Here is a 22,042-nt window from a genome sequence, read left to right as displayed (position 1 = left end):
TCTCAGGTCATACAGCTTACCAGTCCTTTTACCTGTAAAACCTTATCTTGTCAGCCCTCCACTGATTTTCTTTTTAAGACTGATATTCTTATATTGAATTCTTCCAGTCATTTTTTTGTTTGTCTCACAAACTAAGGATCTGCCTGAAATGCAGAGACAGTGGTTTCAATTTAGGGCATAGATTTACATTTTTAAAAAAATTAGAAAAAGGAACTTGTTTTATGTTTCACAAAAATTACTGTTTCCCTAAAATTGCCTTGAAATTACGTTTTAGAAAATTCTGAGTCATCAAGCAATTATTCACAGCAGGATACATCTCTGCATCCCGAATGAACGGTTTTTGTCAACAATTTTCTCTCGTAGGCATTCTTGCCTCGCACATTCGAGTTAAGGCTTCCACAACTGCTCTTCACCCCCAATCAGTGACATTCATTTAAAAAAAAAATCAAACACACAGCTCTCAGAGGTAAATCTGTGCTAATATTCATGGCTGTATTCTGTCTTTTGGGGCTGCAGATAGGATAACATAAGCAAGCATCCACAGATTTCTCAGCTGGGAGAATTTTGCCTCACTTCAGCTATTAAAGTTTTATGAGGTTGGATAGGCTGTGGGTTGGATCCCCAGTACTAACCCACAAATAACTCTAACAAAGTTTTATTTACTAGTTTGACACTTTCTAAGGTCCTTGATCTTCCCAGTATTATTCAGATTTTTTTTAACTTTTGAAAGTTTTCTGGTATTTACTATTTGACTGAATGTCAATGTGATGTATATCCATGATTTGATGCTGAGATGTTAATTCTGTTTTGATTACATAAAATAAAAATAGATGACATCATGGTGAAAGTGCATAGCTGTGGAAACATTTGCTTGAATAAATTTAGAAAAATTATGGTTTCTTCCCTTTAGGCATTCTTTTCTTATCAGAAGCCCATCAGACACATCAAAATGGCTAGTGCACTTAAAAAAATATGTCGTCTGTCCTTGAGTGAAATTCTCATATAAAATGATTTATAGTCAAGTTTAAAGTTAAGTATTAAATGTCTTTTTTGGCAGATATTTGAAAGGGAAAAAAGAACTAAGACTTTTCCATTAAAAAGAAAGTAATAGGCAATATTTTAGGAGAAAAAAATACAGATCTTTAATACATTCAGTTATCATAAGAATTTTTTCTCTCTTTTTTTTGGTTTGGTTTTATACAGGCTGGCTTTGAACTCTAGATCTTCCTGCCTCCACCTCCCAAGCACTGGGATTAAACGTATGTCCCACAATGCCTAGATGTGATCCTTGCTCTTTAAGCATTGGGATTTGCATTTCATCTGTATGGAATATTGTTTTTTGTTTTAGGAGGTAGGTAGATGTCATAGTTAGTCTTTGTCAACATGACACAAACTAGAGTCACTTAGAAGGAGGGAACTTAGGTTGATGAATTGCCTCCATCACAATAGCCCATGTGCACGTCTGTGAGGTGTTTTCTTGATTGCTGATTGCCATAAGAGGGTTTAACACACTATGGGTGGCGCCATCCCCATGACAGGTAAACCTATGCTATATCAAAAGGGTCACTGAACAAGCCAGTAAAGCAACAGTGTTCCTCCATGGTTCCTGCTTCAAGTTCCTGCTTTGAATTCCTGTATTGGCTTCCTTTGATGATACTTGATGATGTAAGGAGAAACAACTCCTTTCTCCCCATGTTGTTTCCATTGAGTCTCCCCCACCCCCACTTCATTGCAACAGAAAGCCAACTAAGACAATGTAGATTCTGAGGAATGTGAAATAGATAAATAAGCAAAAATTAAGTCAAAGTTTCAGGGCAAAAGTTGATACAAGAAAAAAAATCTTACATGTATTAGACTGTAGTTTTTCTTGATTTTTTTGTTGTTGTTTGTTTTTTTAGAAAATAAGGATGTAATGAGTCCTGTAATCAATACAAATGACTGTTCACGTGACCCCAATAGTACCTAAACAAGGATGCACAGTACCACTGATGTCTTGAAAAATATTATTCCTGAACATGTCTGAAAACTGATTTTCTTACACTAAAATCAGTATGCTATTCATGACAATTAGAATTAATATGCAAGCATTTGCTATTTTAGTCACCCTGAAAAAAGTAAATCCTGACAAACTGAAAGACTCTGTGAAGAATGAAAATGTAAGTACAAAATGTTAGGATAACTGAACTTTGGGATAACTTTGACTTATTTGGACCTACAGTGCTGGTCAACATAATCACCTAGAAGAATCCCAGCTGCTAAAGTTCACAAGAACTTTGTTTCTGATAGCAGGGACTGAGTGTTGGGGCAAGAGTTGGTTGGGGGAAGGTGAAGGGTACCTGCCAGGCATTTCTTCTTTGTTGCTAGTAGCAACAGTAATATAGAAGAAACAGAGAGCCTAGAGTGGGGATAAATGATGATTTTAGTAAGTGATGATTAGTCTGTTTTAGAAAGAGTTTCAAACAATAAAGCTAGAATGTTTAAATTGGGATAGGGTAGCTGTTTGAAAGAGATATCTCTGTCAGTCTCAGGCATTTGTATACTTGATTCCTAGTTGGTGTCTGTTTGGTAATGATTAGGGGCTATGGTCTTGTAGGAGACGGTGTGTGGTGCTCTTTCTCTACTTCCTGTTTGTGGATCAGGATGTGAGCTCTCAGCTAATGCTTCAGCACTATGCCTGCCTGCTGTTATCACTGAGCCATGTTGGTCATAGACCTCCTATCTCTCTGGAACTGTAAACCCCAATTAAACTCTTCCTTCTATAAGTTGCCTTGGTCACGATGTGATGCCTTATCACTATTATAGGAGAATAATTAAGACAGGTACATAATATTTTAGAGAAGTAAAAACATCATACTGAAGTGCTCCAACATGTCCTGGACATCATGGTGCGTAAGTAGGGAACAAACTCATTCATTTGATGAACATTGACAAAAGGGAACCCTGGATCTGCGATGGAAACAAACCCAGAAACTCTGAATTATAAAATTGTTTGAGAAATATTTAACAAGGTTATTAGGTAAGTTTCAATGTACATAAGGCCCCTGAAAAACCTTTTTTTTTTTTTTTTTGGTTCAGTAGAAATGATTGGGAAGGTACAATATTATGATAATCACAATTTACCCATAGTAATGTTCAGTAGCTCTTTCTTGGTTTGAATTTATATGAATAAATTACAATAATAAACAGCAAGCACCAGGCAGCATCAGAGTTTGATGAGTGTTTCTATTTATTCTTTGGGCCTACTTTGCATGTTCAATGCCTTTCTGAAAATCAATTACAAGGTTGTTTTTCTGGCAATTTTCCTTGGTTAGAATCTTGGAAGCCAAACCTAGTTCACATGCCTTCTCCCATTTATTAACAGATAAAGGGCTATGGCCATGTTAGGCTGTGTGTGTGTGTGTGTGTGTGTGTGTGTGCACAGTCTGTTTGAAATAACCAAATAAACATACTCTGCTAGAAACACTGATATAGTGAATAGACAATATTTTATTTTCAAAATTAGAATGGATTTCTGGATTTTTATTCATTTAAAGCATTATAAATAGTCCAACTGGGTATGTTGGTACATGTCTGTATTGTCAGCACTAGGGAAGTGAAGACAACAGGAAAATTAGATGTTTGAGACCAGTCTGAGCTACAGGAGACCTTGTTTCAAAATAAATAGATAGATAAATAAATAAATATGAAATTATAATCCATTATCCTCTTTGATGATAAACTAAAAGTTAGTTCTTGAATTTTATTTTCTAAGTTTTCATTCATTGAAGAATCTTTTATTGGGGAAAGACTTGCTTTTTTAAGCTGATTAAACGGTCACATTTGGTCTTGGGGTCCCCTTCAGGCAGACTCCTGATTTCAAACTTTCTCATTGGTTTCTTCCCGCCATCTTAAATTTGCTGCATACGTTCCTTGCACCTGATCTAAAACCTGCCATTTCTCTAAAGATAAAAATGGCATCTGGAAGGAACACTCTGGGTGGTAGGTGTATTCACTACCACTGGGGGGGGGGGGGTCATTGCTTCTAGACGCCTTCAGAAATTAGAAGAACTAGGAAATGGTAGAAGGGGGTCCTCCCCTCCTTTTTAGAAACAAGTATCAATTCTAGGGTTTATTTGGAATGGGAAAGGACCTACTTAGTAACAATACTGTCAACAAGGAATAACAAGATTTACAATCCAGCTTCAATACTCAAGCTAGGGGGCGGGGCACGTCTGAGTCAATAAAATAAAACTGGGAACTAGGGGCTGGACAGATGGTTCAGAGGTTAAGAGCACTTCATGCTCTTCCAGAGGTCCCGAGTTCAATTTCCAGCAACCACAAGGTGGCTCACAACTATCTAGAAAATGATCTGTTGTCTTCTTCTGGTATACAAGCAGAAAACTGAATAAATAAATAAACACATAAAATTGGGAATCTAGGGACACACACACATACACACACAAACACATGAGCACATGATTGACAAACAACTGAGCAAAGCAAGCAGTTTTACAAATATTTCGAAAACAACTACATGTCTGTACAGAGAAGAATAGATTTTCATCTGTGAGCTTTTTGTTGCTATTTTGTTTTTCTGAGACAGGATTTCTCTGTGTAGTTCTGACTGTCCTGAAACTCACTCTGTTGACCATGCTGGCCGTGAACTTACAGAGATCCATTTGCCTCTGAACGCTGGAAATAAAGGCATGCACCACCACTTCCTGGCCACCTGTGAATTTTTATGTCATGACTTCATATTGTTAATGTTATACAGTTTTTAGCTTTTAGCTAAGAATCTCACTGCATAGCCTTGGCTGGTCTGGAACTCTCTTATGTATACCAAACTGGCCTTGAACTCAGAGATCTTCCTGCCTCTGCCTTCCAAGTGCTGGGATTAAAGGTCTGTGCACCATGCTTGGCTAGTATTTTACAATTTTTGCTTAATTTTTAAGTTTGGTATTTGAGGGTGTCCCCTTTCTGTTACAGTTATTGTACCTCTCTGCAGAGCTCTTGCTGTAAGAGTATATGCCTCTAAGGAGCTATAGCATGGAATCTGTTTTCCAAAGTCCCTTGTAATAACTGTACTCTCTTTATTGTGTGCTGCCATTCACACACATGGCTGCCCGTATTTGCCAATATTTTATTTTTCTGATTTTTTTGTTCCATTTTAAACTTTTCTTTTGAAGTAAAAATCTTTGGTTATAATGACCTCACAAATTAGAGCATCACACAGGTAGATTGAGGGAGCCATGCCTACAAACTCTTGTCCACCTTTACACTCCTCACCATTGGGATGTCTGTTACGAAGCCACTAAACTTCACTTGGGGTTTTATTCTTTTGCTTTTTTGATTGGTAAAGCATTTTGATTGTTTGGAATGAAACAACACAGCAGATGTTCTTGGTGAGGACCCTGCTCTATCTCCTCCCCCATCACCTTTCATCCTGCCTAAGTGGGCACCTACATCATTGATTCTGTTAGTCATTCTTCTAATGTTTCTAAACCCATATGTTCCATATTCTGCTTATTGCCTATAAAGTTTAATATATCTGGGAGATCCATTCATTTAGAGCAGCACATGGGAAATTTTCTCTTTGATTTTTGCAACTATCTTTTTTTTTCCCCATCACACTCTTCATGTGGGTGTTCAAGATTGCAACCAGCCACTGTCAGAAGTATCACATGGGTTCTCTCCAGCATATGAAGAACTAATTTTCTGCAGGGGCTACCAAAAATCTTCACGTTTGGTAACCTCAAACAATGAAGACTTTTCTTAAAGTTCCTAGAACTTATATGTGTCAATTCAAAATGTTAGTAGGCTTAGGCTACCCTGAAAGGCCTTGAGGGAGAAACTTGTTTTGCATTTTCTGGTTTCTGGAGGCTTTAGGATTGTGGCTGCATTCATCTTAACGTCTAGCGTGCTGTGGCCTCTCCGGCATATCTCTTTTCCCTCTCAGTTTCTTTTATCTTAATTTTTATTTTTTATTATTATTACTTATGTGTGTGTGTGCCACAGCATACATGTGAGGTCAAAGAACAACTTTGTGTACTTGGTTCTTCCTACCGTTTTGTGGGGTCTAGGAATAGAACTTAAGTCCTCCGGCTTGATCCTGGGACAGAAAGCACTTTTACCTCCTGAGCTATTTCACTGTCCCTATCTTCTCCATTTTTGTTTATTTCTTTGTTTGTTTTGTTTTTATAACAAGAACATTTGTCAATGGATTTAAGACCCATTCAGAGAATTTATGATGATCTTAAGATTTTAGAATTAATCATGTGCTTAAAGAAACTTTCTTCCAAATAAAGTTTCAGCCATAGTTTCTGGGGATTAAAACATAGAGGAATTCACTGGGGGGTAAGAGAAACTGTTCCACCTACTATACTGGGTACTAGAAAAATGCTGGGAAAATTAATCGGCACATTCAGTTTCACATGGGAGGAGACAGATCTTCAGAGTACACTCTTTCAGTGAATTTCTGGAGTAACAGACAAGTATAGAATTTTTGCTGACTTTCCCTTGTATGACTTGTACAATTATATGTATTCTCTGCCAACAACATTTTTCTATAGTACTGTTATCTTGTAGGTGCCTTGTAGGTGTCTGTCTGTCAGTCTGTCTGTCTCTCTTCTTTTTTCTCAAGGTCTCTAGCCCAGGCTGACCCCAAATTTTCTTTGTAGTTGAAGATGACCTTGAACTTCTAATTGTTTTGCCTTTACTTCCCTATATGGGGGTAGGTTATAGCATGTGATGCCAAGTCTACTTTGAGGTTCTAGAGATAGAATGCAGAATTTTTTTTTTTTGATTTTTCGAGACAGGGTTTCTCCGTAGCTTTTGGTTCCTGTCCTGGAACTAGCTCTTGTAGATCAGGCTGGCCTCGAACTCACAGAGATCCGCCTGCCTCTGCCTCCTGAGTGCTGGGATTAAAGGTGTGCGCCACCACCGCCAGGCTAGAATGCAGAATTTTATGCATGCTAGGCAAGCAGTGTTCTGAGCTACATCCCTGAAGCAGGGGAGCACAGAAAATAGTTTAGTAGTATTGGACTTTTATTTGTTTGTGTTTAGCACATGGTGCTATCCTAATAATAATGCATTTGGCAGTCTGAGTCTGTTACCTCCACGTACAGTGCACACACATTTCGCTTCTAACCATGTACTTAGCAACCTGCTAGCAACCAAAGATCTTCCCACCTGCATTTAGGTACATGCTAAATCACCCCTCTCTGAAGAATGGAATACATTTCTCCTCTCTTTAGTGACCATCAAACAGACTGAGACTCAATTCAACCAGAATGGAAAGACTGATTGAGCCCACACAAATTGGGGGATACATGCTCAATAGGATAAATGTGAGTGCTCAAATGGCTTTTCTATTTACTGTCTTACGTCTATGCATAATTGGACATGCCTATGATTAAAATAAGATGTATTACGGAGCAAAAGAGTGAAGTACCCTTTAGTAAATAAATTACCCCTTCTCTTGAACCTCATAAAAGAATGCTCCGAGCAGTAATTGGGACCCACAAGTATTTCACTTCTGCTACCGGCTGCTCTATCATATATTCTGATCCTTTTCTATTTCTTTACTTTAAATAAAGTTTACTCACTACTGTGGAATTTGTGTGGGCTTTTATTTCATTTCTGAATAAGAGGCCAAGAACCTAGAAACTCCCAATACAGACAGCACCTCTGACTACTGGTAACATACCCAGTCTTTTTAAATGTTATTTCAAAGTAGCTTTACTTTGTATTGCAAGTTACAAGCTTAGTTTTTTTTTTTAGATTTAAATTTTTAAAAATACATTTCGAGTCTGTGTGAGTCTTTGCTATGTATGTGCTGTCTATCTATCTATCTATCTATCTATCTATCTATCTATCTATCTATCTATCTATCGTCTATCTATCCAACCATCCATCATCTATCTCTATCTATCTATCTATCTATCTATCTATCTATCTATCTATCTATCTATCTATCTATCTATCGTCTATCTATCCAACCATCCATCATCTATCTATCTATCTATCTATCTATCTATCTATCTATCTATCTGTTGTCTATCTATCCAACCATCTATCATCTATCTATCTATCTATCTATCTATCTATCTATCTATCTCTCTATCTATCTATCTATCTATCTATCATCTATCTATCCAACCATCTATCATCTATCTATCTATCTATCTCATCTATCTATCATCTATCTATTCATCCATCTATCATCTATCTATCTATCCATCTATCCATCCATTATCTATCTATCTATCTATTCATCCATCTATCATCTATCTATTATGTATCTATCTATCTATCTATCTATCTATCTATCTATCTATCTATCTATTCATCCATCCTCTATCTATCTATTCATCCATCTATCATCTGTCTATCTATTATCTATCTATCTATCTATCCATCCATCCTCTATCTATCTATCTATCTATCTATCTATCTATCTATCTATCTATCTATCTATCTACCTATCGTGTGTGGATGTTTTGACTGCATGCATGTCTGGCAACTATGTGCATGCAATGTCCTCGAGAAGCCAGAAGAGAACATCAGATCTCTGGGACTAGAGTTACAGATGGTTGTGAGCCACCATGTGAGTGCTGCAAATGGAACCTGGGCTCTCTGGTAGAGCAGCCAGTGCTCCTAACTACTGAGGCATCTCTCCAGTCCCAAGTTTTAAACTTTGATTTTCACTTTTCTTATTTATTGATTAAGGTGGCAATAGAGTGTCTGAAAACTACTCGACACTCTGAAGTCTAAGGAAGAAATAAGTAACTACAGAGTGAATGATTTCTTCAAAGGGTTCGCAGTCCAAAACAAAAAAAAAGGATTATTTGAGAGAATAACAACAAAATGGGAATGTCATGAGCAATATACTTGTGGGCAGACAAGCATCAAAACGCCAATATGTGAATCATAAAAAAGAAGGGAGTTCACCTGCCATATGGTGGTATGGACTAGGGAGAGAAGCCTCCCATCAATGCCTGAGGCAGGTGGGAGAGCTGGTCCTGTGGTCATAAGAGTAGGGGTCCCAACCTCCCCCCACCCCCAGCTACAACATTTGGGAGCACATGCCCTGGACCTCACTTGGGTAATACAATAGAGCCAACCCTGTTGGAGGAGTTGTGGATGAACCAACCCCAAAGTTGTAAGCACGCATGTTCTGTCATGCAGCCATATGGGAGGGGAGAGATGCCCCCCTTACCCTCACCCCTTGCCTCCTGCAATAGATGAGAGAACTGACCCTCCTCCTTATCTGCTGCACTCTCCTTATCTCCTTCAGGAGAGTGGGCTTGCCCCTAACCAAGGCATTGGTGGTCAGCTGGGGGTGAGGATGACCACTCCCATTGTGAGTAAGGGAGACCCTGTCCCCAATACTTACCTGATATGTGGCAGGCAGCAGAGGAGAGATGCCCTCTTCCCCACCCCCTGCCCATCAATGTCTGAGATAGGTGGAGGAGCTGACTTGGGGCCATAAAAGCAGGATGGCTGTCCCTGCCCCGTCCAGAACTGGAGCACTCAGGAGAGTTACCTCACCAGGATAATACAATAGAGCTGGCCCTGATGGCTAGGTGTGGGAGAGCTGACCCCGAAGGCTGGAAAGCAGGAGAACTGGCCCCACCCCTCAGTCTTTGCAGCAAGAGGAGAATTAGCTGGGGCAATGCAGGGGAGCTCACCCTGTGGTGAGGACAAGCGAGAACTGGTGGGTGGACCAACCCTGTAGCTGCCCAGGCCCAGAACCAGGGATATGACTATGGCCTGCTGGAGCATGAGAAGGAGCCTGACCCACAGATCCAAAGCTGTAGGATCTCCACAACGCAGGGCAACAGGATATCCAAGAAGAGTCCCAGTGAGGGCCCAGCATCAATAGTAGAATCCAGAGGTCTCAAACCAGACCATTGACCCTTTGCAATGAACACTTGCAAGTAAAGATACATGGACAAAAGAATGTATAAGTCCCTGTGTGACTCATTGTGTTACACTGCAGCTTCCATGATGAGATTTTTTTTATTCCTCCCCTTTTCTCTTATATTTTGTTTTATTTTGGGGGGGGGGATGCAGGGTCAGAGGGCAGACAGAAAGGGACAGAGAAATAGAAGGGTCAAGATACATGATGTAAAAGATGCATCGAATAAATAAAAAGAAAGAAAAAAAGACTATGGAATCCCCAACATAAAATCAAACAATCTGTTGATGATGCTGGGACGACCATGTCTTTCTATGACATTTCGGGGGTAAAGGGCAAAAATGGGCAACTCATTGAGAATTTTAAGTCTAGTTTAAGCCATAAATTTCAATAGAAGAGAAGGGTAGCATTTCATTAGGATTGTGTAAGTATTGCAGTGTAATAATTAAGAGAGGAAGAAAGACCAGCAAAGCAATGGTTTTTAAAAAAAAAAATTCAAAGAAACAAAGGGGGGGTGTAGTTTTGTTTTTAATCAGTAAGTATAAGAGATGAAATGAACTTATATGTATAGATGTCTGTCTATATTTTACCAAGTTGTGTGTGTGTGTGTGTGTGTGTGGTTTTTCAAGACAGGGTTTCTCTGTGTAACAGCCCTAACTGTCCTGGAACTAGCTCTTGTAGACTAAGTTGGTCTCGGACTCACAAAGATCTGCCTGTCTCTGCCTCCCGAGTGCTAGGAGTCACTACTGCCTGATTATCTACCAAGTTTTTAAGAGAGCATATATTTAGCATACAGAAATACATACATTTGTCTAGTTTCTCCTCCTCAGTTGGATTGGAAGTTCTGGTAGTCAGGGACTTGTTTCTTATATTTCTTTTATTCCCTGGGTTTAGGATTATGGTTTTACATCACAGATTCTCCATCGATGTTTGATGATAATGAGAGGTCACACTGCAAGAAAAAATTGAGCTCTGTGAGATAAATGCATTTTATTTTTCCAGTCAGTTTAAGAAAAGGTATCCTGTTCAAAGGAATGGAGCAGGGAACGCAGTGTTTTATTATCTGCAATGGAGCACAGGATAAACTGATGATAACAAGCACTCTTGCCTTGACTGAAAAATAATATCACGTCTCTCATTTACAGCAGTTTTGGGAAGGTTGTGGCCTTGATTTATGACATCATCTGGGGATACAGGAGGTGCATTAGCTATGCCGTTATCCTCAGCATAAGGATTAAATCTCTGGGTCTGTGAAATTTATGCTCTTTGGTTTGTCAGTAGACTGTTTTTTTTTTTGGTTGAATAATATTCCTTTGGGTATGTCTTAGTTGTAGCCATGCTATTTTGATAACTCTAAAAATAGAACTTACAAGAACTGAGATGTTTTTGCATGCTGAATTGAAATGTGCTGGTCTGCTTTATCATTTAATGTGTTTACTGAGTGCCTGTAGAGATCAAATACAGAGCTAAATACAAGGATGTGTAAATTCCTCGCCCGTCCCTCAACTAGAGAAAAAGACAGTTGAGTTGTTTCTATTTGGATGGAAGGCATGTGAGTAAACTGTCACCTTAAGTACGTGTTAATAAAGCTGAAATGTCAAACCTTGGATGCTAATAATTCTACAGTCAGTTCTTTTGTAAGGAACCCTCTGAGCAGCTTCTTTCTACCTTAAAGTCTTGCTTCAGGGAACAGGCATGGGGCATTAAAAAGCATCTTGGCTCCAGAGTCAGGCCCCTTAGGTTCTATTTCTGGTTCTGTTACTGGATTGCCATGTGACCTTGCACAGCACAGGAGCACGCACTTTCCACACAGCAAGAGGAAAGACTGACATCCAGACCTGGCACTTGAGGTTGGGTTCCAGGTGCCTTAGGGACGGACTGGACTCCTCACTGAGCTCCAGCGCATCGTTTCTACTGCCAAAGTCATTTACTTTAGTGTGAAATTAGAGCTCTGATTTTGGTTCGGCCGCAAGGACTTTGTCTCTCTCCTTACTGTGAATCCAGAAATCTAGAAATAGTTCAAAATTTAAAAGTCATACAACTTTTCTTATTGTTTTTGTTGTTGTTTGGGGAGGGGGGAAGGCCGGAAAAAGGTAGGGGAGTAGGGGGTAAAGTGGGTGCGCTCCTGCGACACAGTAGAGAGAAGGGAGGCTTTCAAGGGCAGAGTCTAGCACCTTTAAGACTCTGGAAAGGAGGGCGCACCGCCTGGTCTACTGGGGACTACATTTCCCGGGAGCACTTGCGGCCCACAGAGGGGCGGGACCACACGCTCGTTGACACAGCAATCTGATTGGAGGTCACAGCGCAGACTCGGAGCCGGGCGCGCGTCCCCGCGAGGTCCCTGCGAGGCCTGGCGTGTGTTGAGAGACGGTCCGGGTTGCGAGCGTGCGACGTGCCGGAGGGGCGGGCCGGAGGCTCCTGTGGGGCGGGGCCGAGGGCTTCGCGTCGACACCGCCTTCCTGCCCCGCCCCTGGCCGTTCGTCCCGCCCCTCCTTCCTGGAGCCTCCGCTGAGGCTGAGGCGCCGCGGCGGCCGGGAGGGGGGCGGCTAGTGGCCGGAGCGACACGCGCCCGCCGCGACCCTATGCAGTGACTCGTGCGGCGCAGGCGCCTCCTGCCCCGCCGGCGGGGCCCGGGCTTCCCGCGGCGGGATGTTCTCCCGAAGGAGCCACGGGGATGTGAAAAAGTCCACGCAGAAGGTGCTGGACCCCAAGAAGGACGTGCTGACCCGCCTGAAGCACCTGCGGGCGCTACTGGGTGAGGCGCGGGGCGTGGGCTGTGTGACCAGGGGCACCTGCCGGAGGATCGGGTGCCACCCGTTGCGTGGGCCTGGCGGGCTCTCAGGTCCGAGTGATGCAGGGGGCCGGGGATGGTTTGCACAGGACCCTTGCTAGCCCAGATCGGGGACTCTTGAGGCATTGTTCCTGAAGGCGGTAGGCTAGCCCTGGGCGCTGCGCTGTTGCCCCAAGTGTAAACTTAGTCAAGATTCTCTTTTGGGCGCCTAGCCGCGGGTAACCTCGAGGCCAGGCACAGAGGTGACTATACCCTGTCCTCTCCAGGAAATAAAACCCGGCACAAGTGGAGCGGGCGAGAACACACACCTCTGCCATCTCCCTCTCTCATTTTAAAAATTTAAATTCTTGACAACTTGGATTAGACCAAGACCTCAAGCCGTCCCATCACCGACTTAGTTGAACTGCCACCATTCTCCTTTTAAAATGTTATTATATTTGAGTGTGAGCCTTGGCTGTCCTGGAACTCACTCTGTAGACCAGACTGGAACTCACAGAGATCCACCTGCTTCTTCTTCCTGAGTGCTAGGATTAAAGGCATGCACCACTACCGCCCTGCCTCCTCCCTTTTAATGTAATCATTTTGGGGTGAGGAGAGCCAGGCTCATAGAGTTCTTGGTGTGAAGGGGGCTCTGCTCAGAGGAACCCAGACTTTCTTGGGTTCAGGGAGGCTGCGTCTCTCTTATAACCAGAATGACAGCCATTTCTCCCTGCCAGCCTTCTCTTTTTATGGCCTGCAGGGTGGAGGTTCTGCAGAGCCCAGGTGGGCCTGGAATTGACCTGTGAAGATGTGAATGCTCGCCCCTGTGGATGTGATGTGTCCACAAGGTCTCCCGGTGCTGGGGATGCGTCGCTTGGCTAGACTATGTATTACATGGATCTAGTTCTGTCTGTCTTAACTTTTGTTCAAAATAGAAACATCTTTGCCTGTCTATGGACAGTCTTGTCTGTATTTTGGGGCCAAGGAAAAGACATGTTTCTTCCACGTGTATTTACTGTTGAAACAATAATATTAATAGAAATTTAAGGCCGGGTGATGGTGGTACACTCAAGAGGCAGAGGCAGGCAGGTCTCTGAGTTCGAGGCCAGCTACAGAACAAATTCAGGACAGGTTTCAAAGCTACACCAATAAACCCTGTCTCAAAAAACCAAAAAACCAAGAAACCCTGTCTCAAAAAAAAAAAAAAAATTAAAACCAAGTTTTAGAGTGACTGTCACTTGAGAAAGTAGGGCTTAAAGAATTCATTTTGTAGGTGAGAATATTAAGCATTTTATTAATGAGATTAAGAGATGCTGATTATTTCTGTTTAGAGTATGTAAACTATCTCTGGGTGGGAGACAGGCCAGTAAACTAGCCAACCAACACCCAATGGAAAGTAAAACTCAAAACCATGACCACCACCACCACAAAAAATATCCCTCCTCCTCAAAAGAAAGCCACCAGATTTTGCCAAATGAAGTTGCTTGTTATCTCATCTTCCTGGAGATCCCACTTCATGTGTTCGGTTTATGATGAATGTAAAACAGTTATTGTTAGGGGGATTAGTTTCTGGACTCTTGAAAGCAAAATGTGGTGTTCTTGGTAAGTTGAACTTTCTCCTTCCTGTAGTGAAATGCCCAGGCACACAAGTGCTTTGTGTTGGGTCCTTAGTATCTGATTATGCTGCAGGGGCGTTTTTGATAAAGTGGATTGAACAGTATTTTAAGGCATTTGATATGTTGGAACTTTTTCTGTGCTAGAGAATTTAAGCCTTTGTTCTGACTTGGAAGCCCAAGATTAAGTTGGATACATTTTATAAAGTCAGAAACCTAGATCAGATGAGTTTCTTAGAGATAAGCAGTCCTTTTTAGGATTCTGAGAAAGTGGATACTTTTCGGGTCTGAGTGTCCCTGATTTTTCCTCTAAGGCGTGTGTCTTATTTCAGTTGCAAGTGGCAGGGATAGCCTGGGAACCAGGTCAGTGGCATCTCTTTATGATACATTTTAAATTGTGTGTGTGTGTGTGTGTGTGTGTGTGTGTGTGTGGTGGGCTTGTGCTAGTGAGTCCAGTAACCTTGGAGGCCAATAGAGGGATCGCCTGGGGTGATTGCAAATCTCCCCGAGATGCATACTGGGAACTAAACTCTGTACAAGAACAGCAGGTGCTCTTAGCCTCTGTCTGCAGCCTGAATCATCTTTATATGTGAAAAAAATAACAGCTGTATTATCACTCAAAGATAAAAATCTGTGTTTAAAATATTGTTTGTAACATAGAGTTCTTCTTTGATATTACATTAGGAATACTTTTGTTGCTGATGACGGCCGAATTTCCTTTATGTATTAGTGATCTTTAACTATAGGGGCTCTATTTACAAAACAAAAAATAAAATTTGAGGAATTCTAGCCATAATATTTAGTGTAAACTTTTGCTTTCCAGCTGTGATTAGAAGACTTTAAAGAAAACTAGTGCATCAAAGTGTTGGTTCCCACAGCATCAAATATCTTATTTAGTTATTACCTTTAGAAAAGACAGTGTTCTTGAGAGGAATTAAGTCAGTATGAAGGCAACTGAAGGGAATGGGTTTAATTAGTATTGCATATTACATATGCACTTATAACCTTGCTTTTCATGTCTGCGTCTTCAAGTGAAATAGGACTGGCATTTTTTTATGTAAGGATGATGCTACTGACCTGGGTTTGCAGCCTGTCCCTGCCACTTGTAGCTGCACAGCAAGGACTAGTACTTAGCCTGCCCTTGAACCTCAGCTTTGTTACTCTGTTAAATGGGTATGATAGGGTGTGAGTACATATGTAATGGCTTCGGCTTGGGGCACTTACCAGATTCTTCTTCGTTACTTTCCTCCTTCCATTAATAGGACACATATTTTAAGAGGTATTTTATCCACCCTTCGTTTTTTATTAGATAGTGGTAATGGCCTTACTCCCTTGTCATAAAAAGTAGTCAGTTTGCTGAGTCCTGACAATGTGTTTTAAATCAGCCCTTGTAGGACTCTGTTTTAATGGTTTTCATGTATCATTGGGATGAACGAGGAGCTGACTTCAGTTCTTCTTATGCTGTTTAAATCATCTTTAGGAGAGAAACTGAGTAAGCCAAACAAATCACCCCCTCCTCACAACCCCTGTGTATTACTGTATTGCTCCAGCGAACCAGTAATCCCAGACTTTGGGAGGTTAAGGCAGGAGCATTATTGTTAATTTGAGATTAGTTTGGGTTACATAGAAAGTTCTCTGTCAGTCAGGTCCACATAGTAAGATCCTGTTTCAAAAATAAAAAAAAAAAAGTAAGGCATATATATAATTTAAAATTTTCTTGTAACAGCATTTATGATACAGAAGCATATGAAATTAATTTTAATGTTTTATATTTAACCTAATGTATCAGCAGGTAATAGTAAAGATTAACAAAGAGTTTTACAGTACTATGTGAATTAGTTAATTAATTCTATGTGAATTATATAAAATTCATTATGTATTATACGATCAGAACACTTGACTTGTCCTTACTAGCCACATTTTCACATGTACAGTAGCAAGATATGGCTAGTCGCTACAGGTTGGAGAGAGTAGGATTTGACTTTGGGAAAGCAGTGTGGTAGGGCTGGGCAGTTCCAGCCAGGAGAAGGTAGAAGACTTGGTAGTAGAAATCCATGTGGCAATGGTACAGGCAGGTGACTCTTGTTGCATCTCCTGGGAGTGGGGAGTTGGAGCACTGGGCACTCAGGACCCTTATGTAGAGCCCAGTGGAGATCAGGTTAGAGTCAAATACCCTAAGAAACAGGCTTATGCAGACTTGGTGGCCCAGATCGGAGAGGGTTTGGTTTGTTGAGTTGGAGCTAACACTTGTCCTTCCTTAAGGTGGGAGCTTCTGTGGAGACTTTTTAGAAGGTCAGGAGGTAAGACCTGAGAACTGTCCATCTACCAAAGACACCAGAAGAGTCCCTGACTCCCTACATATATTTAGTTACTAGTATTCTTCATGTTTCGTCCCTCTCGGTTTTAGTTCCAAACATTTGTGAGCACAGTAGCCTAGGCTGGACTCATGGGAGTATTCTGGATAGAGCTGGGGGGAGGGGTCGTAGCTAATGACGGGGCATGGCAAGTTTGGTGTACTGCAAGTTGAATGTGAGAAAAGGAAGGTCCAAGTGGAATGTCTGGGATGAAATTGTGGTATGTGGGGTCAGGAACTTAATGAGAGGATAGCAAGCAACGATGTGATTCTTTAGAATGATGAACTCATCACTCTCCCCACAGCTATGGTGAAGGTAGTGCTCCCTACCTCACCCTCTAGCAGAGAAACTGAGGCACAGTAGTTAACTGTTTGTCTACCAACCTCAGCTGACTAGCTGATATTCATACTCATAAAACCGGACAGCCTGGTGATAGAAGCCTTTAATTCAACTTACTTACTCTGGAGACTGAGACAGAAAGACTGAAAGTTCAAGGGCTGTTTGGGCCACAAGGTGAGTTCAAGGCCAGCCCGAGAAATTTAGTGAGATGTACTCAAAATAAAAAGTAGGAAAAAAAGAAGCTAATGTTGTGCTTCTGTTAGTTGTCTGATTCAAAAGGATATTTATGCATCAGAGAAAGTGTTTACCCATCAGAGTGAATGTTAATACATAAACAAAGCCCAGCAGTTTTAGCCTGTCTTGCAAAAATTGTGGGACATTTGTAACTCTCTTCTGGTCTGTTCCAGAGAGATCTGGAAGATCCTATTTGACTTAAGCATGACAGATTTTTTTTTTTTTAAAGGCTTCTTCTGTGCTTTATCATTCAGTTCATTGGGTTCTGTGTCCAGGCTTGGCAGGTAGTGAGATTTTTGCACAGACAGCCATTCTATAACTAGAAAAGACTGGGAGCTGTAGTTTCAGGTCATAGCAGCCCTGTTTTGATCTCTTTTAGTTGGCCAGGTTAATGCAAAATGACTTTGCCATAATATTTCCATTGCTTGTTTTTCATCAATCACTGTTCCATTGTATCTGCAACCTCTAGAATGTAAAATGAACGTTGTATACTTGTAATATTCCTGCCCCTAGGATTGAGGTTGTCTAGACTTGAGAAAGATGAGCCCAGGGCAGCCGTCTGAACTGAGATGCTCTGTGTGTGATAACTGAGAAGGATTGCTTTCCAACACCTGTTCTGAGAAAGGAGAGTATTGGTAGGCCTGGGATACTTTCCTATAAATATTTATAATTTAGAGTTTTATTTTGTTGATAGCACTTTACTCCTACGCAAGCATAAGAACTTCTTCAAGTTGTTTACAATATTGGTCTTTGGTCTACAAACTGAGTACAATAGGTACAACTGTAGCTAACTGTAGGTTTTTTTCTTTCAAAGTTGGGTTTTCAAAATACCAATTGATTACATTTAAACCTTAAATCAGTCTTTTCCCTTCCTTCCTTCCTTCCTTCCTTCCTTCCTTCCTTCCTTCCTTCCTTCCTTTCTCTTTTTTTGGAGACAGGGTTTTTTCTGTATAACTGCTCTGACTGTCCTGAAACTCATTCTATAGACCAGGCTGGCCTCAAATTCACAGAGATCCTTCTGCTCTGCCTCCAGAGTACTGGGATTAAAGTCCTGTGCCACCACTCTCAGCCTTAAATTTTTTCTAAAAGAACAGAATCACTTTACTGCTAAATTAAGAACAATTAATGTGTAAATGTAGCAAACAGTTACTTATCTAGCCACCTTATGCTTGAGATTGTAAGGGAAATGGTGTTGCACACACACCTTTAATTCCATCACTTTAGAGGCAAAGTCAGGCAGATCTTTATGAGTTTGAGGCCAGCCTGGTCTATAGAGAACTAGTTCCAGGACAGCTAGAGTTACACAAAGAAACCTTGTCTCCAAAAAGAAAAAAAATTCAATTGGGAACTTCGTTTTGTGTAGTGTGTGAAGATATGTGTGCTGTATTCAGATAGTATGGTGTAAGGTCAAGGTTTAGGGTTAGGTAGAAGAAGCAGATGCTTAAATGATGAAATGTCCACACAGGGCTTTGAGTCCTACAGTGGAGTGGGAAGAAGGGGAGGGACTATGGAGGTGGTCACAGCTGAGCGAGAGTCACACAGCAAGCCTCCTGGAAGTGTCTGGAGTGCTTACAGAGGAAGGTCAGGACTGAGTTGCGGTATGAATAATAGATAAAGGACTTTGCTTGGTGGACAGGGAGTAGATAGGACATTGGCAGAGAACATAGCTTTACAGAGACAATTCTGCAAAGCACCAAGGAATTAAGCAAACAATGGCTTTTGTACTGGGTATAGGTAGACGGTGGGAACCCAGTGATTTGTTTGAAGCAGAAAAGGAGGATGTCTTTTCTTAAGGAAGGGTCGGGGAGTCCTAGCCTCTTTTTGAAGCTTATATGCCAGGAGAAAAGCAATCTCTGTTCATTTTCAGTGTAAGCGCCGAGGAGATATCTGGTCTTTCCACTGTATGGAAAGCACAGTCCTTAAATTGAACCCAGGACTCAGAGGGGAAGCCCGCAGAGATGGGTCCTACGGGAGTGCTATAGAACCTGCTTGAGCTAATGGGTCTGGTATGTCTCTGCCAGCTCCCCCCTTCAGCTGCCCAGAATTGATTGGTCTCATCCTACTTCTGCTTTAGTTAGCTAAAAGCATGTCTGGGCCTTGTACCCAAGAGTGCCCTGTAATGTCCTAGTAAGAGGTATTCCAGATTGAGAGCAGTTATAAGGGGGAAGACACGAATTTTTAGTATTTTTTAAGAACCAGGGTAATTTGAGTTGGTAATAAGAGGACTTAATAGGAAGGCTGTGATCTGCAGTGGGATGGGGCAGAGGAGGGCTGGAGAGAAGGCTCAGCCTATAAGAACACTGGCTGTTCAAGCATAAGGACCTGACTTTAAATTCTTAGCATCCATGTAAGAGGCCCCTAGCTCTGGGTGGAATGGAAACAGGAGAATGAGTGGGATTGCTGGCTACCAGCTCCATATTCAGTGAGAGACCCTCTCTCAAAGGAATAAGCAGAGTGTTAGAGCGATAAGTCACCCAGCATTTTCCTCTGACTGCCAAGCAGTGCACAGGCATACCTGCACACACATGCATGCATACACACGCACACACACACTCTATACATAATACACACACCCACACACACCCCAGAGTGGGGGTGGGTAGGAAAAGGGCTTGTTAGGAGGGTGTCTCTTCACTGGTGGCCTAGTAAAGAAGGCAGGAGTGGAGTGCTGGATGGCAGAGATGTGGAGGGAGCTCTCATGCCATACTCTCTTCTCTGGAGGTCAGTGGTGACATCTGCCTGAGCCAGCTTTCTTGCTGGTGTGGTGATAGGAACTTGGAATGTCATACTCCCTCTTTGGGGCCACATATCCTTTTAAAATAAGGAAATTCGGCAACATGTAAGGCTTGCTTCTGTTCTTTTTCCGGAGTGAAAAGGCATTTAGCCAGAAGGAGGAAGAGCTGTGTAATATGAGCCTAGTTTAGTAGAGCAGATGTCACATTGCCAGCTCTGCCACTCTGTGCCCACGTGCTCTGGGGTTGGTATGAGGTGGGACTACACTGTGGGAGGTGATCTCTGCAGGCTGTGACTGTGGTATGTAAGGGTCACCATGCTTCTCTTCACTGTGCTTTCTGTGTGACTTAACCTCAAGTAAGCTGTAACTCCACAGCATTGACAGGTCTGTTCAGTAGTACTTTATCCTTATCCGGAGCTTTTTCTCATGTTCTCCAGCCAATCAGAGGGCCACTTCAAGTCAGTGGCTGTTAATCATGAAAGCTTAGTAAGTGTCAGATTGTGGCTGTATTGTAGGTATTCTGCAGGGCAAGCTGTCTTTACCTCATGTCAGCCTCCCAGATCTGTCAGTTCAAACAGCTTTTCAGGTGAGGGATCCATTATCAGAGCCTGGTGATTGAGAATTAGACGAAATTCAGAAATTGTATCTTAAAGTATTTGCCTTACGGAGATACTGCGATCCTTTGTATCCTTGCTACTGTTTGCATCTGGAAAACATTGAAGACTGCTGCAACAGTAAACAAATACTTCGATTTTGCTATTAGAGACTGTTCAGTGCATATCAATGCATATGTAGAGACTGCTCTGCCAAGGACACACAAAGTGACATCACTTGTGGCCCACTGTATGAGTCCTGAGAATGTAGGGTTCTTGTTCCTGCTGCATACGGTGTGACTGACTGGCATCCACCTGGATCCACCAGTTTCTTCCAAAGCTGAGCTTCCCTCAGGCAGCTTCTAGCTGAGTAACAAACCAAGCTTCCTTGCAGAGACCCAGGTGCAGTTAGAAGAGAGCCTTGAGGTCCCCTTACTCAGGCCAAGACCTTTTGGAACTTCGTGGCAGACCACTATGCTCAGCCCTGTCCTTTCCTTTTCTCTTTCCCAGGGCTCAGACCCGTATGTAGTCTGAAATCTCTACATGCCTTCCCTAGGTCTCCTTTGTCTCCCAGGGAGTTCCTCCACTCAGTCTCACATGTGGTTAACTCTGTCCCTTCTCTTAGAACTCGAACCAAGCACCTTCTCTGACCCTGTCAAGTGGTTTCCATCCTGCTGTTTACAGTGCTTCTGGGACAGGACGCACACACACGCACACTCACACTGCAGTTCCACATAAACTGTCTTGTCCTCTGTCCTGAAATTAGCTTTCTGCAGAATTCCTACAGCATGTTTTACCTCTCATTAGACATTTATGCATTTTCTTTTCTTTTTTTTAAATCTTTTTTTTATTGAGAAAATGAGAAAAAAAAAACAAGTTTCCACCTCTTCCAAGCCTCCCATTTCCCTCCCCCTCCTCCCACCCTTCTCCCCCTCCCCCCACTCCTTTCCCCCTCCCTCTCCAGTCCAAAGAGCAGTCAGGGTTCCCTGCCCTGTGGTAAGTCCTAGGTCCTCCCCCCTCCGTCCATATCTAGGAAGGTGAACATCCAAACTGGCTAGGCTCCCACAAAGCCAGCACATTACGTAGGATCAAAACCCCTTGCCATTGTCCTTGGCGTCTCATCAGCTCTCATTGTTCGCCATGTTCAGAGAGTCCAGTTTTATCCCATGCTTTTTCAGTCACAGTCCAGCTGGCCTTGGTGAGCTCCCAATAGATCAGCTCCACTGTCTCAGTGGGTGGGTGCACCCCTTGTGGTCCTGACTTCGTTCTGCCTCGTCTTCCGATTGACAGCTTATGGCAAACAGGACAGTTTCTTGCTCCTCTTGATGCCCCTTGGTAACACAGTTCTCTATGCAGAAATAATAATACCTGGGTGGGGAGATGGTTCAGCAGTTGGAGTGTGTACTATTTTTGTAGAGGACCAAAGTTCAGTTCCCAGACCATATATATGACAGATAGTTCCCAACCTCGTGTAACTCCAGATTCAGGCAGATCTCATGCCTCTGGC

The 22,042-nt window shown here is 42.1% G+C and overlaps 1 protein-coding gene across 7 annotated transcripts in view; it reads left to right on the top strand.

The window, feature by feature from the left end:
* Nucleotides 1-12,412: 12,412 nt before the first annotated feature.
* The window catches only part of Ralgapa2 (Ral GTPase activating protein catalytic subunit alpha 2), a 257,852-nt gene continuing 248,222 nt past the window's right edge, over nucleotides 12,413-22,042 (top strand). For all 7 annotated transcript variants that reach the window (XR_012909718.1, XM_075962383.1, XM_075962381.1 and 4 more), the window contains exon 1: nucleotides 12,413-12,653. Coding sequence is in view for 6 of the 7 variants with exons in the window: in XM_075962383.1 (XP_075818498.1) it covers nucleotides 12,548-12,653 (106 nt within the window). In the remaining variant the exon portion in view is untranslated. The remainder of the gene's footprint in view (nucleotides 12,654-22,042) is intronic.

The sequence above is a fragment of the Microtus pennsylvanicus genome, chromosome 2, assembly GCF_037038515.1.
Source record: "Microtus pennsylvanicus isolate mMicPen1 chromosome 2, mMicPen1.hap1, whole genome shotgun sequence".
Lineage (NCBI taxonomy): Eukaryota > Metazoa > Chordata > Mammalia > Rodentia > Cricetidae > Microtus > Microtus pennsylvanicus.
This window is presented reverse-complemented; position numbering and strand designations above follow the sequence as displayed.